Source organism: Megalops cyprinoides, chromosome 3 (assembly GCF_013368585.1).
Source record: "Megalops cyprinoides isolate fMegCyp1 chromosome 3, fMegCyp1.pri, whole genome shotgun sequence".
In the NCBI taxonomy this organism is placed as follows: Eukaryota; Metazoa; Chordata; class Actinopteri; order Elopiformes; family Megalopidae; genus Megalops; species Megalops cyprinoides.
The window spans coordinates 39,084,704-39,100,823 of NC_050585.1; the positions used below are offsets into that span (position 1 = coordinate 39,084,704).

Here is a 16,120-nt window from a genome sequence, read left to right on the forward strand (position 1 = left end):
CCCTAAGCACAGGACAGTTACAAGACTAGATTTACTCTATACGTATACTTACTGTTGAAATACTATTTAGCTGAGCAGCCTTGCTGCAAGTTTGTCAAACAATGCAAGATCTGCCATAATAAATACTGGCATGCATTGAGTTTAAATAATATGAACAATGGATCATTTATGAATTGAACTGTATCTGATGTCAGCAGCCATTCCACCACATAGTTTTATATCAAACACCTGAAGCTAAGTGAAGTTGGCCCTGGTTAGTATTTTGACAGGAAACCTCGTGGGAAATCCAGGTTACTGCTGTTCTACCTGGTAGTCTACACATTTCAGGTTGTACATTTACAGTTGTGGGTCCATGTATTCAGAGGTTTATATTTCCTATCTTTTGTAAAATTATATGGAATCTTGCTATGTGCTTGGTTCTTGACTCAATAAAAATGGAAACAGAAAAATTGTTTGTTGTTGTTTCCAGGCTGCAATGATCATCAGATCTCTGGTAAAACAACCTATTCATGAACCAACTGTGATCAAACTGTGGCCTAACTCCCACCAGGCTTGGAAAATAACCTTCTAAAATAGGATTCAAATATAATGTATTGAATTATAAAATATGGGAATAATCGCAACAAAAACCAGTTTCAAATGTTGTAAATCAAGTCACCCATTTGTTTAACTGCCCGCTGAAATGTATTTCCCCAGATTTGCTTGCCTACTGGAAGCAGTCCCACTGCTATCTGTTGAAATATGCTTTGTGGACACAATCTATGGTTCCAATCTATGGTACCTTTGCACCTGTGAATCACTTCCCTCTGGAAGGGGGGATGAGTCGTGGAAGGAGTTTATCACTGTATAACCGACCTGATAATAAACAATATTCATCAAAACCACTGATCTCCTACGTGGAACAACTGTGCTAGGAATACTTACAGAATTGAAGCTCGTTATTCAGGATGCCTCTCACAAATAACTTACTAAAATTGTTAATGCGCACAGCCAAGCAGTGGGGCCCTGCACAGGTTCAAAAGGAGACATATTGCCAATGCTTGGGTCTACACTTCAACAAACAAACTGAAAAAAGCAGGCAATTTACTCATTGGTGCAAACTGGTATATTACAATTCTAGCAAGATACCAGGCACGTATATTTAACCCTGGTAATCAAATGATATAAAAAAAATGTATACATCGAGGAGCAAGTATTTTTCCATTTGGCTCTCTATTGTTTACATGTAGTATGTTACCGCTCACAGCATTATTTGGGATAATGGTATACACTACTACCACAAAGAAAGTCTTCAGTGGTTTTGGCCTGAGCTGTTTTAGCTAACAAAAGCCACCCCCCCCCTTTTGCTGAACTGTGATGAACAACAGAGACTAACGGCCTGATGGTCTGAAGACAGCCTCATAAATATTTGTGTGTCCTGTGCCGCTCTACATACCACAATGCAGTTGTGAAACAGCCCTGCAGGCAGGAAAAAAAAACCCCACAGTCAAGTGTCAAAAGGCATTCAGTGTGGGCCTGAGTCACACTGACTTCTCATTGGTTCATTGTGGAACACATACTCATATACATACTCAACGCCTGACCAAGATCTCACCCCGACCAATGAGATACACCAAAGGAACAGCCACAATTAAAAAAAAAAAAAAAAATTTTATTTGATTTCTAAACATTTCTACAGATTTTTTTTTTTTTTTTTTTTGCTTTTCCGATTTTTTGAAAAAAAAGACAACTTTCTATCACAGTACTACCTCAATGAAGAGGGTGTTGTGCACAAATTCATCTGATGATGTCAGTGTGCCTGCACATATGGTGTTCATATGAGCAAAAACATGAGCCTGTGTTAAAGTGTGTGTGTGTGTGGACATATGGTTGTGTATAAGAGGAAAAAACAGTAACAACAAACTTACAAACTACATACTGAAATTAAAAAAAGTAGAAAAATACAAAATGGAAAATAAAAAATATACATAGTGACAGATGAGTGCTCCATCATAGCCACTCATGTCTCAGAAAGCATGAGAGATGAGTAAGGAAGAATGATGAAGAGAAACTGCATCCGTGGCAGGAAAGTAGCACTGCATTAGGAAGACCATCATACCAGTACAGCACTTTCTTAGACTGAAGGTCTTCACAAAGGGACAAACAGATCACATTTCGACTTTGGTGCGACTGTAGTAAGACCTGCAAGGCTGAACCGCTAAACCTCACTGAGCCCATGAAATAAACCTATAAAGCAATGGATCATACTCAGGCTAACTGCTAGCTTGCAGGCTAACCAACTCCTCCACAACAATTCAGCAAAATAAACACACTTTATCAATTATCACCATCCAACAAACACATTGGTCCTGCAGAAGTTTAAAAAAAAAAAAAGACCAAAAAAAAAAAAACAGAGGAGGAGGGAGGAGCATCTGTTCCAAACATTTTCTCAGAGGACCATTTGTAAAGTAACGTGAGGGAAATAATTGCAGCCGAAAACATGGATTGGCAGGTCAGTAGGCTTCCACTAAAGAGCTTCACTTTCATGGCAGACATGTTAACTAAAATACAGTTGAATATTCATCAATGACGGCAACTACATAGCAGAAGGGAACTACACAGTACGCTATTTTTATGTCACTACAAATGATCATGCAATACAGATTTTCGCAGTGTCCCACTGAGTTTTTGCCCCCGTATATGAAATCTAAAACCTTCCTTTGACAGTAATGAGGTGGGAACCACTCCTGTTTCTTTTCTTTTTTTCTTCTTCAGTCAGAGTCAGAATTCTTCTCCTCCTTCACAAGCAGCTTTTTCCCTCTCTTAGGTTCCACTCCATCACGTTCCTTCTCTCGCTTGCTGTTGTTTTTTGAGTGCCTGAGAGAGAAGGACAGGAGAATGTGAACTTCTCGCTAGTTCCCCTTCAGAACTGGGCTCGTCTCACTGTGAAAAACTCTGCCCGAACCCACTGAAGCAAAACCACTGCAATGCTCTGACACGCTTGCACACAGCCAGTGGCAGTTCTTCATAATGTAAGTTGCACAGTGCACCAAATGGAGGATGGGTGTGATTTCACTGACTTCACCCCCAAACGGCAGCAGTTTCAGAAATGGCAGAGTGCCTGAGAGCAGTGAGATATGAAATGGCAGCAGTGTGGTGTAGTGGTAAGGAGCAGGACTCGTAACTGAAAAGCTGCTGGTTCGACTCACTGCTAGGGCACCACTGGTGGCTTTGAGCAATGTATAGCGAAACCAAAATAAGATGAGACACAATGTCATGTAATCGAAAACCCCCTACTCATTCTGACCCTCACCCAACTGGCCAGAGCCACGTTAGCAGCCCTTCACCATGCTTATGGTTACCTGACAGAACTATAAAATAAAATAACCCAATTTTTCCCTAAAAAAGTTTAGCTGAGAATTACGGGTAATTATTTGAGCCAAAACCCTTTCCCCTTAAACTCACTCCCCAAAAAATACTCCCTCTTCTCCCACCAATCGTTTTCCTAAATTTGTTTTGTCTTTTTGTTTGTCAGTATAAATATCCTTTGTTTGTTCTGTTTCTTTATCATGTCTGCCTCTGGAAAAGCAGGACCAGTATGAAACATCAAAAAAAAAAACCCACTGTGAGCTCCTGGTCATCGAAAGCAGATGACATGGCCAACTCAGAACTTGTGCCATCGGGCTCAGCCTCCACTCAAAATGAGAACCTTGACATTTGAACCACTCGGGAGCCAATGAAATGTGATGCATGTCACGTTTAATGCTCAGCAGATGACTTTCACACAGTAGCTTGATGACAGTCTGCCAAATGCATGAATATGGCACACATCTGCATTGCCGTGATGTGATTTGCGTAATGTGTCTGTGGTGCACATGCCAGTTGTGATCTTAAGCAGAGAACGACAGAATGACTGTTGGATAGAAGGGCAGACACTCACAGCTTCTGCCGATACTTGTCCAGGTCAGCCGCCGGCACCAGGTCTTTCAGCTCCAGGCTCTCATTGATCTTCTTCAGCATCTCATACCTCTCCTTTCCACGGATCTGCACGATCATAGTGTGATTATATGCATGTACCGTTCAATCTCTGACCTCCCCGAACAAAATGCAGTTACATTTCTGCATTGTGAAACACTGCAATGCCCTGAGTGAGGAGGCGGTTTGGTGCACCCTGTTCCTATTCACCTGCAGAGTGAAGATCTCTTCCTCGTTGCTGGAGCTCGACTTGGTCTTCTTGCTTCCTTCAGGGCGCGGTGCTGACTGGGAAGTCTCTTTGAAGCCTGCGAACACGTGTCAGACACACAGGGTTAGGGTGAAATTTGGACTCCCATTTAAGAAAGAGCTAAAGAAATCAACTTCCTAAAAACCCACATTATGAACGCCATCCCCACCCCAACAGCAAACCCTTACCCACTCAAGCAAGACAGCAAATGAGTGGCCTCAAGACCAAGGAACACAACCAGAACGTGGCCTTGCGACTCCATCACCGCCCCACACACAATCCTCTCCCTTTCTTACTCCGTTTAGTCCCAGTTGATGCCTTGTCAGCAGTCTTCTCCTGCAGCTTCCTGAAGTTATCTTCCTCTGTCTTTCTGTCACGGCCCGGACAGGCACAGACCCGGACCTCAAAACAGCGACGTCCCAAAACCTGCCCCCTGGAGGATGGGAGAGGGAAAGAGACGAGAGACTTGACCGTCAGGATGGTTTTTCCTTGAGACCAGGTCCCTCAGAATAGCCGAGGAGGCTGAAAGTATACCTCAATTTCCAGAAGAATGTCAACACAGTGATGGATAGAGAGGAAGACAATGTGAAACAGCGACACAGGGAATGTACAAAAATGCAAAATTCCAAGTGCACAGACACAAATATACAGAGCTCAGGAGACATGAAAACTCACTCCTGCGTCTCCAGTGTGATGATGGTAAGGATGGGCCTGCGATTCATGCCCCCCATGCAGCTGCTGTTGCACATGAAGTTATAGAGGACAGTGGTGCACTCTGAACCAAGCTGTGGAGAGACAGGAGAGCTTCAGTTCAATGAGCCCCACCTGTTAAATCAGCTGACACACAAAGTTTGCGTAAAGGGGATCGTTTTCTGATCGGCGGCATGCACATGTATAAAAGTATCGTTGTGAGTTTTAACCCTAACCCTAAGTTCCTGCATATTTACTTTTCCCCAGGCATCTACTTTCAAATCTGTATAGGGGACTTCTGTACTGAATAACAGCATTTTCCACTGTGACAGGAAACAAAGTGACTCACTCAAATGTTAGCATTCAAGGTGAGGAAAAGAGAAATGCTCATGTTCCACACAAGAAACCTACAGTCAAATGCTGAATACAGACTATAACTACTTTGCTACACTTCATGTAATATTGCTCATATACACTTCATCATTTGACCACCAGTAAGGAAGAAGTACCTCTGTTTTATTCATTAGAGGATATGTAATCGGTCACTGGACTGTTTTCATTACCCACTTTTTCTGGTCTGGCAAATTATTTCTTTGTTTTCCAAGACTCCGTGACCCCCTTGTATAACACAACTATCAGCTGATCATCAAATTCAAAGAATGCAGAGTAAAAGAACTTGCAAAGGATAATGACCATTTTAATAACCATTTTACTGTCTAGCTAACTAAAGACCACTAACAACACAGTCAAAAAATATGAAATGGTCAGAGCTGATGGTATACGCTTTTACCAATAGCCTTCACTGGAGATATTTTTTTTGCACGTTAAGAGCCAAATCCCTTGCTCAGTCAAAGGCTCAGTATGAGACAGAGATGCCAGGCACTCGTACAAAGGAGAAGGGAATACCTGTGGAGGCTCGTAGGGCACCAGGACGCTGTGTCTCAGGGTGTTGCTGTCCTCGACGTACTGTGTGCGCTGGCTACCCTCCACACGAATCAGGTGACTAGGCGGGGTGGAGCCTGGGGACAGGGAGGGAGACAGGACAAGGCAGAGTATGTTTCAGCAACGACTTAAGTGATTATTTTAAAATTTTAGATTTATTTTTCTGTTCAGTTCCCAATAAACTTCATGGAGTGAGTTTCTCCACCTGCCTTTACGTATTCACTTATTTTGACCAAGCCACTACACACCATTCTACCAAAGATGCAATGATGATAATATCATTAACAACAATAATTTATTTATATACCACCTATCATACACAAAGGTAAAAGTGCTTTACGATGTGCTATATTAAGATAGTAAAGTTTTCTTTGATGTGATACGATGAGTGGGACCCTTTCACCATTCATGTCATTAAAGGCCTGCAGGGAGTTCAACCCATCAGATGTCCAATTTACTGCCCCATTAAGGCGGCTACCGCTCAACAAATGGCCATAAAGCAGAACTGGCTGGGGTTCAGTTCATTGTTTATTATTCCACAGCCTTTCCACAAAGCCTATGGGGATATCTTCTGTGTCCTGGTCAAAGTCCGACCATCTAATCAAACCCTGATCTAACCATCCCTCTGCTGTGTCTAATGTGTGGACGTTGTTCAGGCATGAAATGCCTTCCGGGGATTGCTGTGCAGTGTGTACGCATGTGTTCAGCGGAACCGATTCCTTTTAAGTACTTAGTCATCAGTACAAAGATCGAATCATCCTTAACCCTGTGTACCAACTCCTCCCTGTGGATGCGGGATACGGTACCGTCGTTGTTTTCGGAGGTCCTCTCGTGATGAGGGCAGCGGCGCACCACCTCAGCCACGTGCTCAGACTTTTTGTAGACTGCAGTGGCTCGCAGCTGGGCGCCGGGGGGAGGGGGGCTGTCCACCAGCATCTGCACCGGGCATGTCTTGGCCAGCTGGCAGTATAGCTTGTTCAGATCAGGAGAATACTGTGGGGGGGGGGCATATCAGAACAACTCGATCAGTTCTGGAGTACTGTGGCAGAAGAGGAGCTTTCGAAGGACAAGACGGATTACCAACACACTCTGTCCCATTAGACCACGTGATCCCTCCCACATCCCAACAAATAAAATGCATTTTCCCTGTATCAGTTCAATACAGTTCTAAAATACTAGATACACTGTGAAATAATGTTGTGTTTTATATGGTTGATTCATTACTTTACATGCAATTAGCAGATGCTCTTATCCAGAGCAACTTCCAGCACAATAGAACATAAGTGTATCCATTCAAGTTAGATGAACAACAGTGTCAGACCAGGCTTATAACACTCACAGACCAGTGAGTGGGAGCATAGCACCACCATACCAAACTTGTGCAACCTGACTAGGCAAAGAAAGCCAAGTACACTAGAAAACAGAATCCAAAATACAAATTTATAAGGCATAATTCTAGTAAATACACATTCAATAGCAAGTTCATTTTGTTTCAGCTTGGTGATATTTAAGTATTAAAATGTATATGGAAAACTATCTATAGCTTCTGTGAATTTTTATGCAAATACAAATTCATACAGGCAAAAAAAACCCCAGTCCTTGATTAACACACTCATTATATACCATCCACACACACAGGCAAATGGGACAAGACCAACAAGATAAACTTAATTCCAGCTAACATGTTCTTTTTTGGACCCCATCATGTTGCTGGTCAGATGAGAGCTGAGATGAACCTCCTAACCGTGCATCCTTACCACATCTTCTTTATGGCCTTCGTTAAAAGCTAAAAACATAGATTTGAAAACAAAGGGCTGGACAGAAGTTAACCTGCTCTTACCTTCTTAATAATCCTCAATATGTTCTTCACTAAGCACAGCTTACTCAGCACAAGCAGGTATAAGCGTAAGCATAGCCCAGCTCACATCTCCACACAAAGCTCCCCTCATCTCTTTCTGGATCAGCAAAGCAGTCGTTTTTCTCTTATTCCTCTTAGACTCTCTTTGATTACATAATTTTCAACCGTTCTTCCTACCAGCCATTTTTCCCCTACGAGTCATTTACGGATTTTAATCACTGCACTCCAGTTCTCCAGCTGGCAATATTATCTCAAGCCCGCCCTGATAAACCCCTCCCCCTACCCCACACAGACAAGTCCTGACATGCCTTAAACCATGGGTTCCTGCACTCTCAAAGCCTGCAACCTATCTGTTGAGTGACCAGCTCCCTCTGAAATAATAATATCGATGTCTAAACGTGAAATTAAAACAATAAGTCATATTTCAGCATGTGCAAGTATGAAATATACTCTAATCTTTAAATTACTGACCCCTACAAATATGGGATTTTTCTATCAAAGCATGCACTATAAGAACATGTTCTACAATTCAGGTATAAACCTTCTTTCATAAACAACTATGTAAACCTGTGAGCACACTCAATCAGAATCTAAATATACAGTGTATGGTATGTACACCATTTCCAGTTGTAACACATCACTGGGTCCCAGCCCATACTTTTGGAGAGTGCAATGCCTTAAGAGCTACAGTTTTCAGAGTGTGGGTCAGGACCCAGATTGGAGTGGTCAACAGAGGAAAATGAGTTGAGACATTGCCTAAATCTAATTTTCTTTGCATACAGCTTCACTACATGTAAATACAGTTCATCATCAGGTTTCTACCATCCTACTGTGACCATCTCCCCAATTAAAACAAGCTAAGCTAGACTTCACGATGCGTATAAAATCAAGACACAAATCAAATATTTTTCATTTGGACCATCAGTAAAAATGCTTGGGAAATACAGCCTTGAGCACTCCTTGGTAATCAATGAATACTGCTCATGTCCTTGAAATGTTCTCAAGTCTACACTTTGTAGTTATCTACATGTATGGCAGTCGCCATATGGGTTTCCATTAAAAATGTTTTTGTTATGGCAAGATTTCAAATGCACTACTAATTTGGCATTTCCCGTTTTTATTTTGCCAGTTTGAAACCCAGGTGTTCCTGTCTTTTGAGATCTCATGTACAAAGATGATTGCGCGTACACAGGCCATTTTAAAAATTGCAAAAACTGCACAGATACAGTACAAGTCTGTGTACACTGTGTATATATGTGACACTGACACATATCTCAGTGTGCATCAGAGAGGGAGTATCCTCAAGATGAAGTCTGAGTGCACAGCCATGCAAGAGTGTTGAGATCTGCATTTACCTAAATACATTCGTAAACAAACACGCCTCCAAATTTAGCAATATGGTAACCCCTCTTTACTGAGACGAAAGTGAAAGAGATATAAAGCAGGAAACAGCTTCCAAAAGAAAGTAAGCAAAGAAAGTCAAAACCAAGAGGGCATTGTAGGAGTAAGGGGCGGCGCTATTTTAACCCCCTCCTTGCCAGAAAGGAAAAAAAAAAAATTACTAAGAGGACATGCCCCGTCATGTCTTTAAACCATGCATCGCAAATCGCCACAGAATATCAATAAGGTGGGGTGGGCCTAAACTATACCTGTGAAAATAATGATCCCCGGCAAATATCAAACTTCATTATCCATTATCAATGCATTTTCAATCACCATGGAGACGTTAATATTTGCCAAAGCCATGCATCACCGATGCCCTGTTACCTCCTCCTAAACAATGGACAGAACTGACTGACCATGCCATGCCGCATATGCACAATGGAGACGAAAGGATCACTATGCTGACGGATTGCTGAACAGGTAGGTCTAATTCTCTTTGCTTTTCATCATTTACTGTGTGTGGAGATACGTATATTCATGTACGAGCAAGTTATAGCAATGATATATCAAGAATGCAAAATTAGTAACTATGACCCAGTAATAATAATGATTCAGTCGTTTCCTTCCAGTGCTGGTCTCAGATCCATTTATGATTACAAATATGAATAGGCACTAAAACGTACACGCGTGTTTACAAATGTACTGTGTGCAAATCTATAATTTACACTTATTTCCCATTAAATTCATGCAATGATTTTGTTTGACGATATTGAAAAAGGCTTTACTGAGATTAAAAACCAGAGAGTATTAGGAATACTTCCTGACTCCCAGTAAGTATGGCCCAAATTTGTTTCAAGTTACGACCAAGTGCTTAGAGGTACTGCTGTACTAGATTCCTGACCAACTCATCTGTCAAACTAATATGGTTTAAATGTACAAGTATCTAACCCATATTAAATAGTTAAATATTTAAAAAGATTAAAAAAGCAAACCATAAAAATTGACCAAAACTTAATTGCACACCTATACAGTATTACCCAAATTTGTGTAAAACAGGGAAAAGGATATTTCCAACAGACATTCAATTATATATATATGCTGAATTATGAAATGATACATCGACAGTAATCTAGTAATGTTTTTCTGAATACTGAATTTTAAAATTTCATTAAAGTTAATAAAAAAAAGAGCAAAGGAAGAATAAAACAAAGAAATAAAATGTTTGTACACCCATCCTAGGATGAAACTGTCACCACATTTCAGAGAGAGGGGCAGACACTCACCGTGCAAGTCACTGATTTAGCAGTGCTAGACTGCTGGAAACGCAGCTGGAAGCCCAAAACCCCTGGGTAGTCAGTGGTGGTGGGGACAGTTGAGGAAGGGGGGGCGCCACTGTCCAAGGCTGACACAGAGGGCTGGGGTGCTGGGGTCGCAGGCACATCAAACAGCTGTTCGTCAAACTCCTCCTGGAGATGGCCCTGTAGCAGGTACTGCATATCAAAGACAAGGAGCATTTTAATCATCTGTTTCACTATTTTCACAAACAGTGAAAGTGCAGTGAGAGTTGGACACTGGATCTGTGGATCCTGAGATTAAATCCCAAGTAAAATACAGCTATACATCTAGGACACATCTAATTACATCTAAAACTGTAGGACTGGTTAACTGCTCTGGATAGACCACTCATACTGTCTCCTTGTGAATTGTGCTAACCCTGATAAAAGTCAATAATGGCATGTGGCAAACTCACGCAACAAGCTAAAATTACAGTCAAACAACTTCCTCTCATCTTTCCTCCACATTAGATTAATGCCACATGCACCTACATTAATGCCACATGCACCTACAAGCAGCCTGCAGAATACCAAAACTGCCATGAGAATAAATTGCTACAGCTACTGCCTTGGCTGGACGCATTGATAAGTACTGCTCCCGAGGGTGCTCCACAATATCAGACTGGGCCCAAGACACAGAAAGGTGGCACACCCCTTGATCAAAATCACACATCTAACATCCATGAGTGCATGGATGAAAATGAGGGACATGATTACTATAGGTATGAACCCATCACTGCAAAGCTGCTGGTTGAATGGGCAAGAAATTTGATGGAAATTGCTTCCACAGACTCAGAATACGAAAAGTACAACATTTGCTTTCCCAAAACAACCATGCTCACAGGATGAATTTCTGCTCCCAATTTCACAGTAAAACTGCTAGATTTTAATATTCATACCCATAGCAAAAAAGGTATCTCGTTTATTTGTGTTCGCTTATTATGTAACTGCAGTTGCGCAACATGACACTTTTAGGATACTGGTTTTTAAGTACAAAATAGCCTGAGTAGTTTAAAAAAAAAAAAACAAGACCATATGCATTGAAAAGTTAGACCAGCAGCATACAGTACCAGTCAAAAGTTTGAACACAACATTTATTCTTTATTTTTACCATTTTCCTCATTTTAGAATAATAGTTAAGACATCAAACCATGAACATAAATGGAATTATTCAGTGACCAAAAAAGTGTTAAATCAAAACTACAAAACTACAAAATCACAGAAAGGTAATTATGACTCAGATTTTTCATGTTTTTTTCCTCCTGAAATGAGCTAATCTCTTACGAATATCTCATGCTGAAAGATACCAATGTACAATTCTTGCCACTGCATTTTTACATCAGCTATGAATGTAGGAGAGTAAAGCATAGATATAGGAGATTAACACAAACTAGCAAAGCAATTTACCCACAAGGTACAAATTATTTTCACTGAATTCAACTTACGACAATGACAGATTTCTCCTCCTGACCAGTTTAAAAATAAAGAAAATATAAAAAAACCTGAATGTATTTTGTAAATAAACTATCTACGTACCTAAATTACTTAGATAGAAATATTTGCTGCTGAAAAGACGAAAGCTTGTCTTTCAACCTTCTTTATTTCAGAGAGGAATGTGTCCCATTTGTGCCACCTACTGCCTCAGTGTGCAATGAGCAACTGAGAGTGTTTGACACAGTAGACTTGAGGGGGTGTGTTTGCATATGCAATCTGAGTGGAAGAGCAATTAATCTCCTGCGGTACAATTCAGTGGCATATGTAAACATCCAGCCTCATTTCAATGTAAATAGAAATACAGACAGACTGCTTTAAAAATGTGGCTTTCCACTTGGACTCCCGTCTCCACATACAGGGCAGCCTATGGTCAACTTACTTGTGCATGACTCCTTGATGGAGTCTTTAAGGCTGTCATCTTGTCTGTGGATATAGGTTTAGAGTGGGAACCACACAGATCGACAAATACTGACGATATAAATAAGTATAGGAAAAAAGCAAGGAATTTACATCATAATACAAAATATTACGTTAGGATCAGAAAACAACTGTTGTAACAGATCTCTGCCAGTTCCTTGTGCTATGACAGGCTATGTCTGTAGATGATTCTTCTCTGGACCACACAGACTGCGCTCGAATCAAAATGCAGTCTGGCAAATGTTATCTTGCTTTTATGGTAACAGTGGCAAGGTAGAAAGAACTCCCGAGATTATGTGGGAGAGCCAAACTCTCTCTCAGCTACTCAGTCAAGAAGTGAAATATAGTCAAACCTCATGTGACCTATAAATTTATCAAGCTGAGTAACTGACAGGAGTGGCGTCATCTGGCTGTTCTCCACACTTTGCACCACTGCTCATTACAAAGGGACAAGGTGATATAAAGCCAGTAAATTTGTAACTGGCCAAAAACTAATTCTGTGCCTTACAATTAGTATTTGAGCTACATTTTCCCACATTTTTCCCCAAAAGTACAACATGTAAACAGCCCACCCCCTGCCTCCATGTCAGATATGAGATACTTACACTTTCCAGACTATTCCAGTTCTGATCACCACCTGGAACAGACCTGGAAAGAGAGAAGGAGAGAGAAAACATTATGGCCAGAACTGCTTGTTTTCATTATCTTAACACTAAACTCAGTGCCTGTGCCAAGGCACCATTGCGTGTCTCAGTACAAAAGCAGCAGCACCACTGCCAAGGTCACCTTTATTCCTGAGATTTGGGTAGGTACTCGGGGAAAGTCAAGCTCAAATCAAGTTCGACAGAGTAGTTCAACCTTAACAGCAGGGCTTCTGTGGGCGAATGCCCTTCAATACTTACACCGAGTTCCACAGGTCCTGAAAAGTCTCCTGGTTATCAAAGGCAAGGCGCCCGGCCTCCTCCTGCTCATTCATCGTGCCTCTCTCTTGCTCACAGTGGCACAGAAGCCAGACAGGCAACACAAAGCTAGAGCAAACACAGGGAAGGGGTCAGTGGCAATTAAGACGTCTAGGACCAGATTTGGTCGTTTCACTGTTCTAAGGCACTACTAAGTATATTCAGAATGTAACTCTAAACTAAAACTAAAACTTGAACAGTAGTTATTTGATGTTACACATACGTGTTATATGCATCTTATATAACAGCAAACACGACGACCGCGTCAGTCAAAAGGCAGATAACAGAACTTGTTGCACTTTCAACAGCATTAGCTACTGTTAATTAGTCTACCTTGACTAAATAAGATGCGTCAAAGCAGGATATTTCATACAATTTTCATAGAGACGCCAGTTATACATACTACCAAATACACATTTATTTAGAGGCGGCGTATCAGTTTATCAGTTCTCAATCTAAAGATCCCGAAGAGAATTAAAGAATACATGCGCCTAGCTAGCTATGTTCAGCGACTTCGTTAAAAGCATTGCACTACTGTCTAGCTTTAATTTAGTCGCCAACGTTAGTACTTCACAATAAATGGCCGTTGTGTGGCCTAACTTAACCTGCCTTGCCAGAAGATCTTCACAATAACATGTTAGCTTCCTAACTAGGTCTTATACTACGAACCCTGAACACAAACAAATAAATTTGGGTTACGTTTTTGCACACTCAACACAATTAACACTGAACATTATGTTTACTGATAACCTGCAATTGGGAGCCAAAACTTTATTATGCTCATAACGCAAAGCCGGGCTGCGTGTACAGCTAACAACATATCTTGATTAGCAAGTGAATTTATTCTAGGCAACTAACTCATCTAAATGTTTCTGCACGGTCATCTCAAACTAAGTAGTCTAGCTAGTCAAATTTTCTTCAAAACTGTCAAGTCCTACAACGGCCTAAACACAAACTCTGCGAAGACATGAGGCATCTTGTTAACATTCTAGCTAAAATGTGCTTTTTTCCCCACTTCTACTGGCTAGTTTAGTCAAAATCTACAAAAGATAACATTATACAAGTTGGCTGTCCATTTGGTAGAATTTCAAACGTATTCAACCACCAAAGGAATGTAAATTGCTTCATCTTTTCACATAAACAATTGACTCGTAAACCATTTAACCAACAGTACAGCTAAACAGCTAGCAATCTACAAACAAATTGAAATTATCTGAGTGCCTATCATAACTTCCGATATCTAAGAGTAACCGACTTTTCAGGGACGATCACAAACGTAAGGTTAGCTACCTAGCTAACAGTCATGGCAGGCCGCTCGCCCGAAATTCAGGCCTTTGATTAGTTACCGATATCAATCAAAACCAAAAGTCTTCACTTTTATCTGCCTGTACATATAGCTAGCTAACCTTAGCTAACCACATAGCTTGCTATCTTGCGAATAAAGTCACAGCTGGTCGAGTAACTTGCTAGCTAGCGTTAATTCAATTTCAAAAATTGCTGACAAGGTCCTTGGTTACCTCTTCTTCGGAAGAAATATCTCCGCCTGTCTTCCGCAATGTACTCACACTCTCACACTATGTCAGAAATGTGATTTTTTTTTTTTTTTAAGCAAGAACACTGACTCTTTTTCTTTTTCTGTCCGATGAATAACCATGTGTCGGGGATTCCCCTAACTCACCGGAAAAGGGGGCGGGGTTTAAAAAAAATTTCTCACATGACTATGGCAGATCTACCAACCAGAAGCCAGGAAATCAAAGAAGTGTGTTTTCGAATTAAAAGCGCAAAACACGTATTCTCAAAAATACTTAGGCCATAAAATGGGTTAGTCGCAGATTTTTGACTTGGAAAGACATTTGTTTACATATCTGTCGGTAAAATGGTAACGTAAGTCAATGATCGTGGTTTCCTTTATAGTTTACATGGTGTATTGTCACTCAAAACGTTTGTCCAAATTTGCCAGAAAAAACTGCTGTTTTTTAAAGAAAAAATCTTTTCTCCAATTTCACTATTATAATATGTTAATGTTATGTTTTTCTTGTTACCATTTTTGCAGTTGTATAATATGAAGTGCAATATAGGACACAACCAAATAAAAATGAATCAGCTGCTGATGGGTAATGTTTACAAAATTGGCAAACTTGCTACCAATGAATACAGGCTCAGGGACACGACCACCCCCCACCCCCCCTTTTTTTTTTTTTTTTTTGGTTGCTTGCTGGTTGCAGGACATACCCTTTTGTTCCCATACCTCACACACTTCCACCAAAAATTAATCTCTAAACCACTTGTGTAAATTGACAATTACAAGGTACAAGAATGCTTAAAGTTTCAGACAGTATTTACACAACCTCTACCGGATGTAATGATTAATTTGAATGGTGGCTGGTTAGATGTGAGCAGCCGCTGACATCTGGGCATGGTGATCATGGGTTCAAGTCCAGGGGGATGCTGCTTGAGTACTTTTTAGAGAGGGTCTTTACCTCAAAAACAAATTTTAGAAAGTAAATTATCATCATGTTGACAATTTGCACATCTGCTAAGCAAACGAACAGTGCTCTGCTGTGATGACAAGATAAATGCTTAGCAAAAAAAAAAAAAAAAATTAACGACAGGCCACTGTGTTAATCTTTTTATATAAATGGGAGTATACCTGAACTGACATCCATTGTGTCTTTAAACACTTAACACTTTTGAATCTGGAAATTAAATGTATAATGGAAAAAAAGAGGAAAATTTTATTTATTCTGTTTTAGAGACAAAGAGAAAAAGTTTAGGAACTTAAAACTGGTTTGAGAACGATCTAGGTGAGTGTCTGAACATTGCAATATGTTTTTAGTCCATT

General features: G+C 40.6%; 1 protein-coding gene across 1 annotated transcript; it reads right to left on the reverse strand.

The window, feature by feature from the left end:
- Positions 1-1,904: 1,904 nt before the first annotated feature.
- On the reverse strand, positions 1,905-14,940 carry tp53 (tumor protein p53). Its single transcript, XM_036523532.1, has 11 exons — positions 14,796-14,940; positions 13,222-13,347; positions 12,925-12,967; positions 10,358-10,564; positions 6,640-6,826; positions 5,798-5,910; positions 4,877-4,986; positions 4,498-4,634; positions 4,165-4,259; positions 3,920-4,023; positions 1,905-2,856 (listed from the first exon to the last, which is right to left on the reverse strand). Exons 2-11 carry the CDS (start codon positions 13,293-13,295, stop codon positions 2,751-2,753), a joined length of 1,176 nt encoding a protein of 391 aa, XP_036379425.1. The 5' UTR covers positions 13,296-13,347; positions 14,796-14,940; the 3' UTR covers positions 1,905-2,750.
- Between the last annotated feature and the right edge of the window lie 1,180 nt (positions 14,941-16,120).

What these genes read in the sequence shown, in the direction of transcription:
- tp53 (XM_036523532.1), bottom strand. Translation starts at nt 13,295, where the DNA reads ATGAATGAGCAGGAGGAGGCCGGGCGCCTTGCCTTTGATAACCAGGAG. An exon ending in CAGGACCTGTGGAACTCGGT is followed by an intron (nt 12,968 to 13,221) that starts GTAAGTATTGAA and finishes CTCTCTTTCCAG; the next exon opens with GTCTGTTCCAGGTGGTGATC. An exon ending in ACTGGAATAGTCTGGAAAGT is followed by an intron (nt 10,565 to 12,924) that starts GTAAGTATCTCA and finishes TTTGATATGCAG; the next exon opens with TACCTGCTACAGGGCCATCT.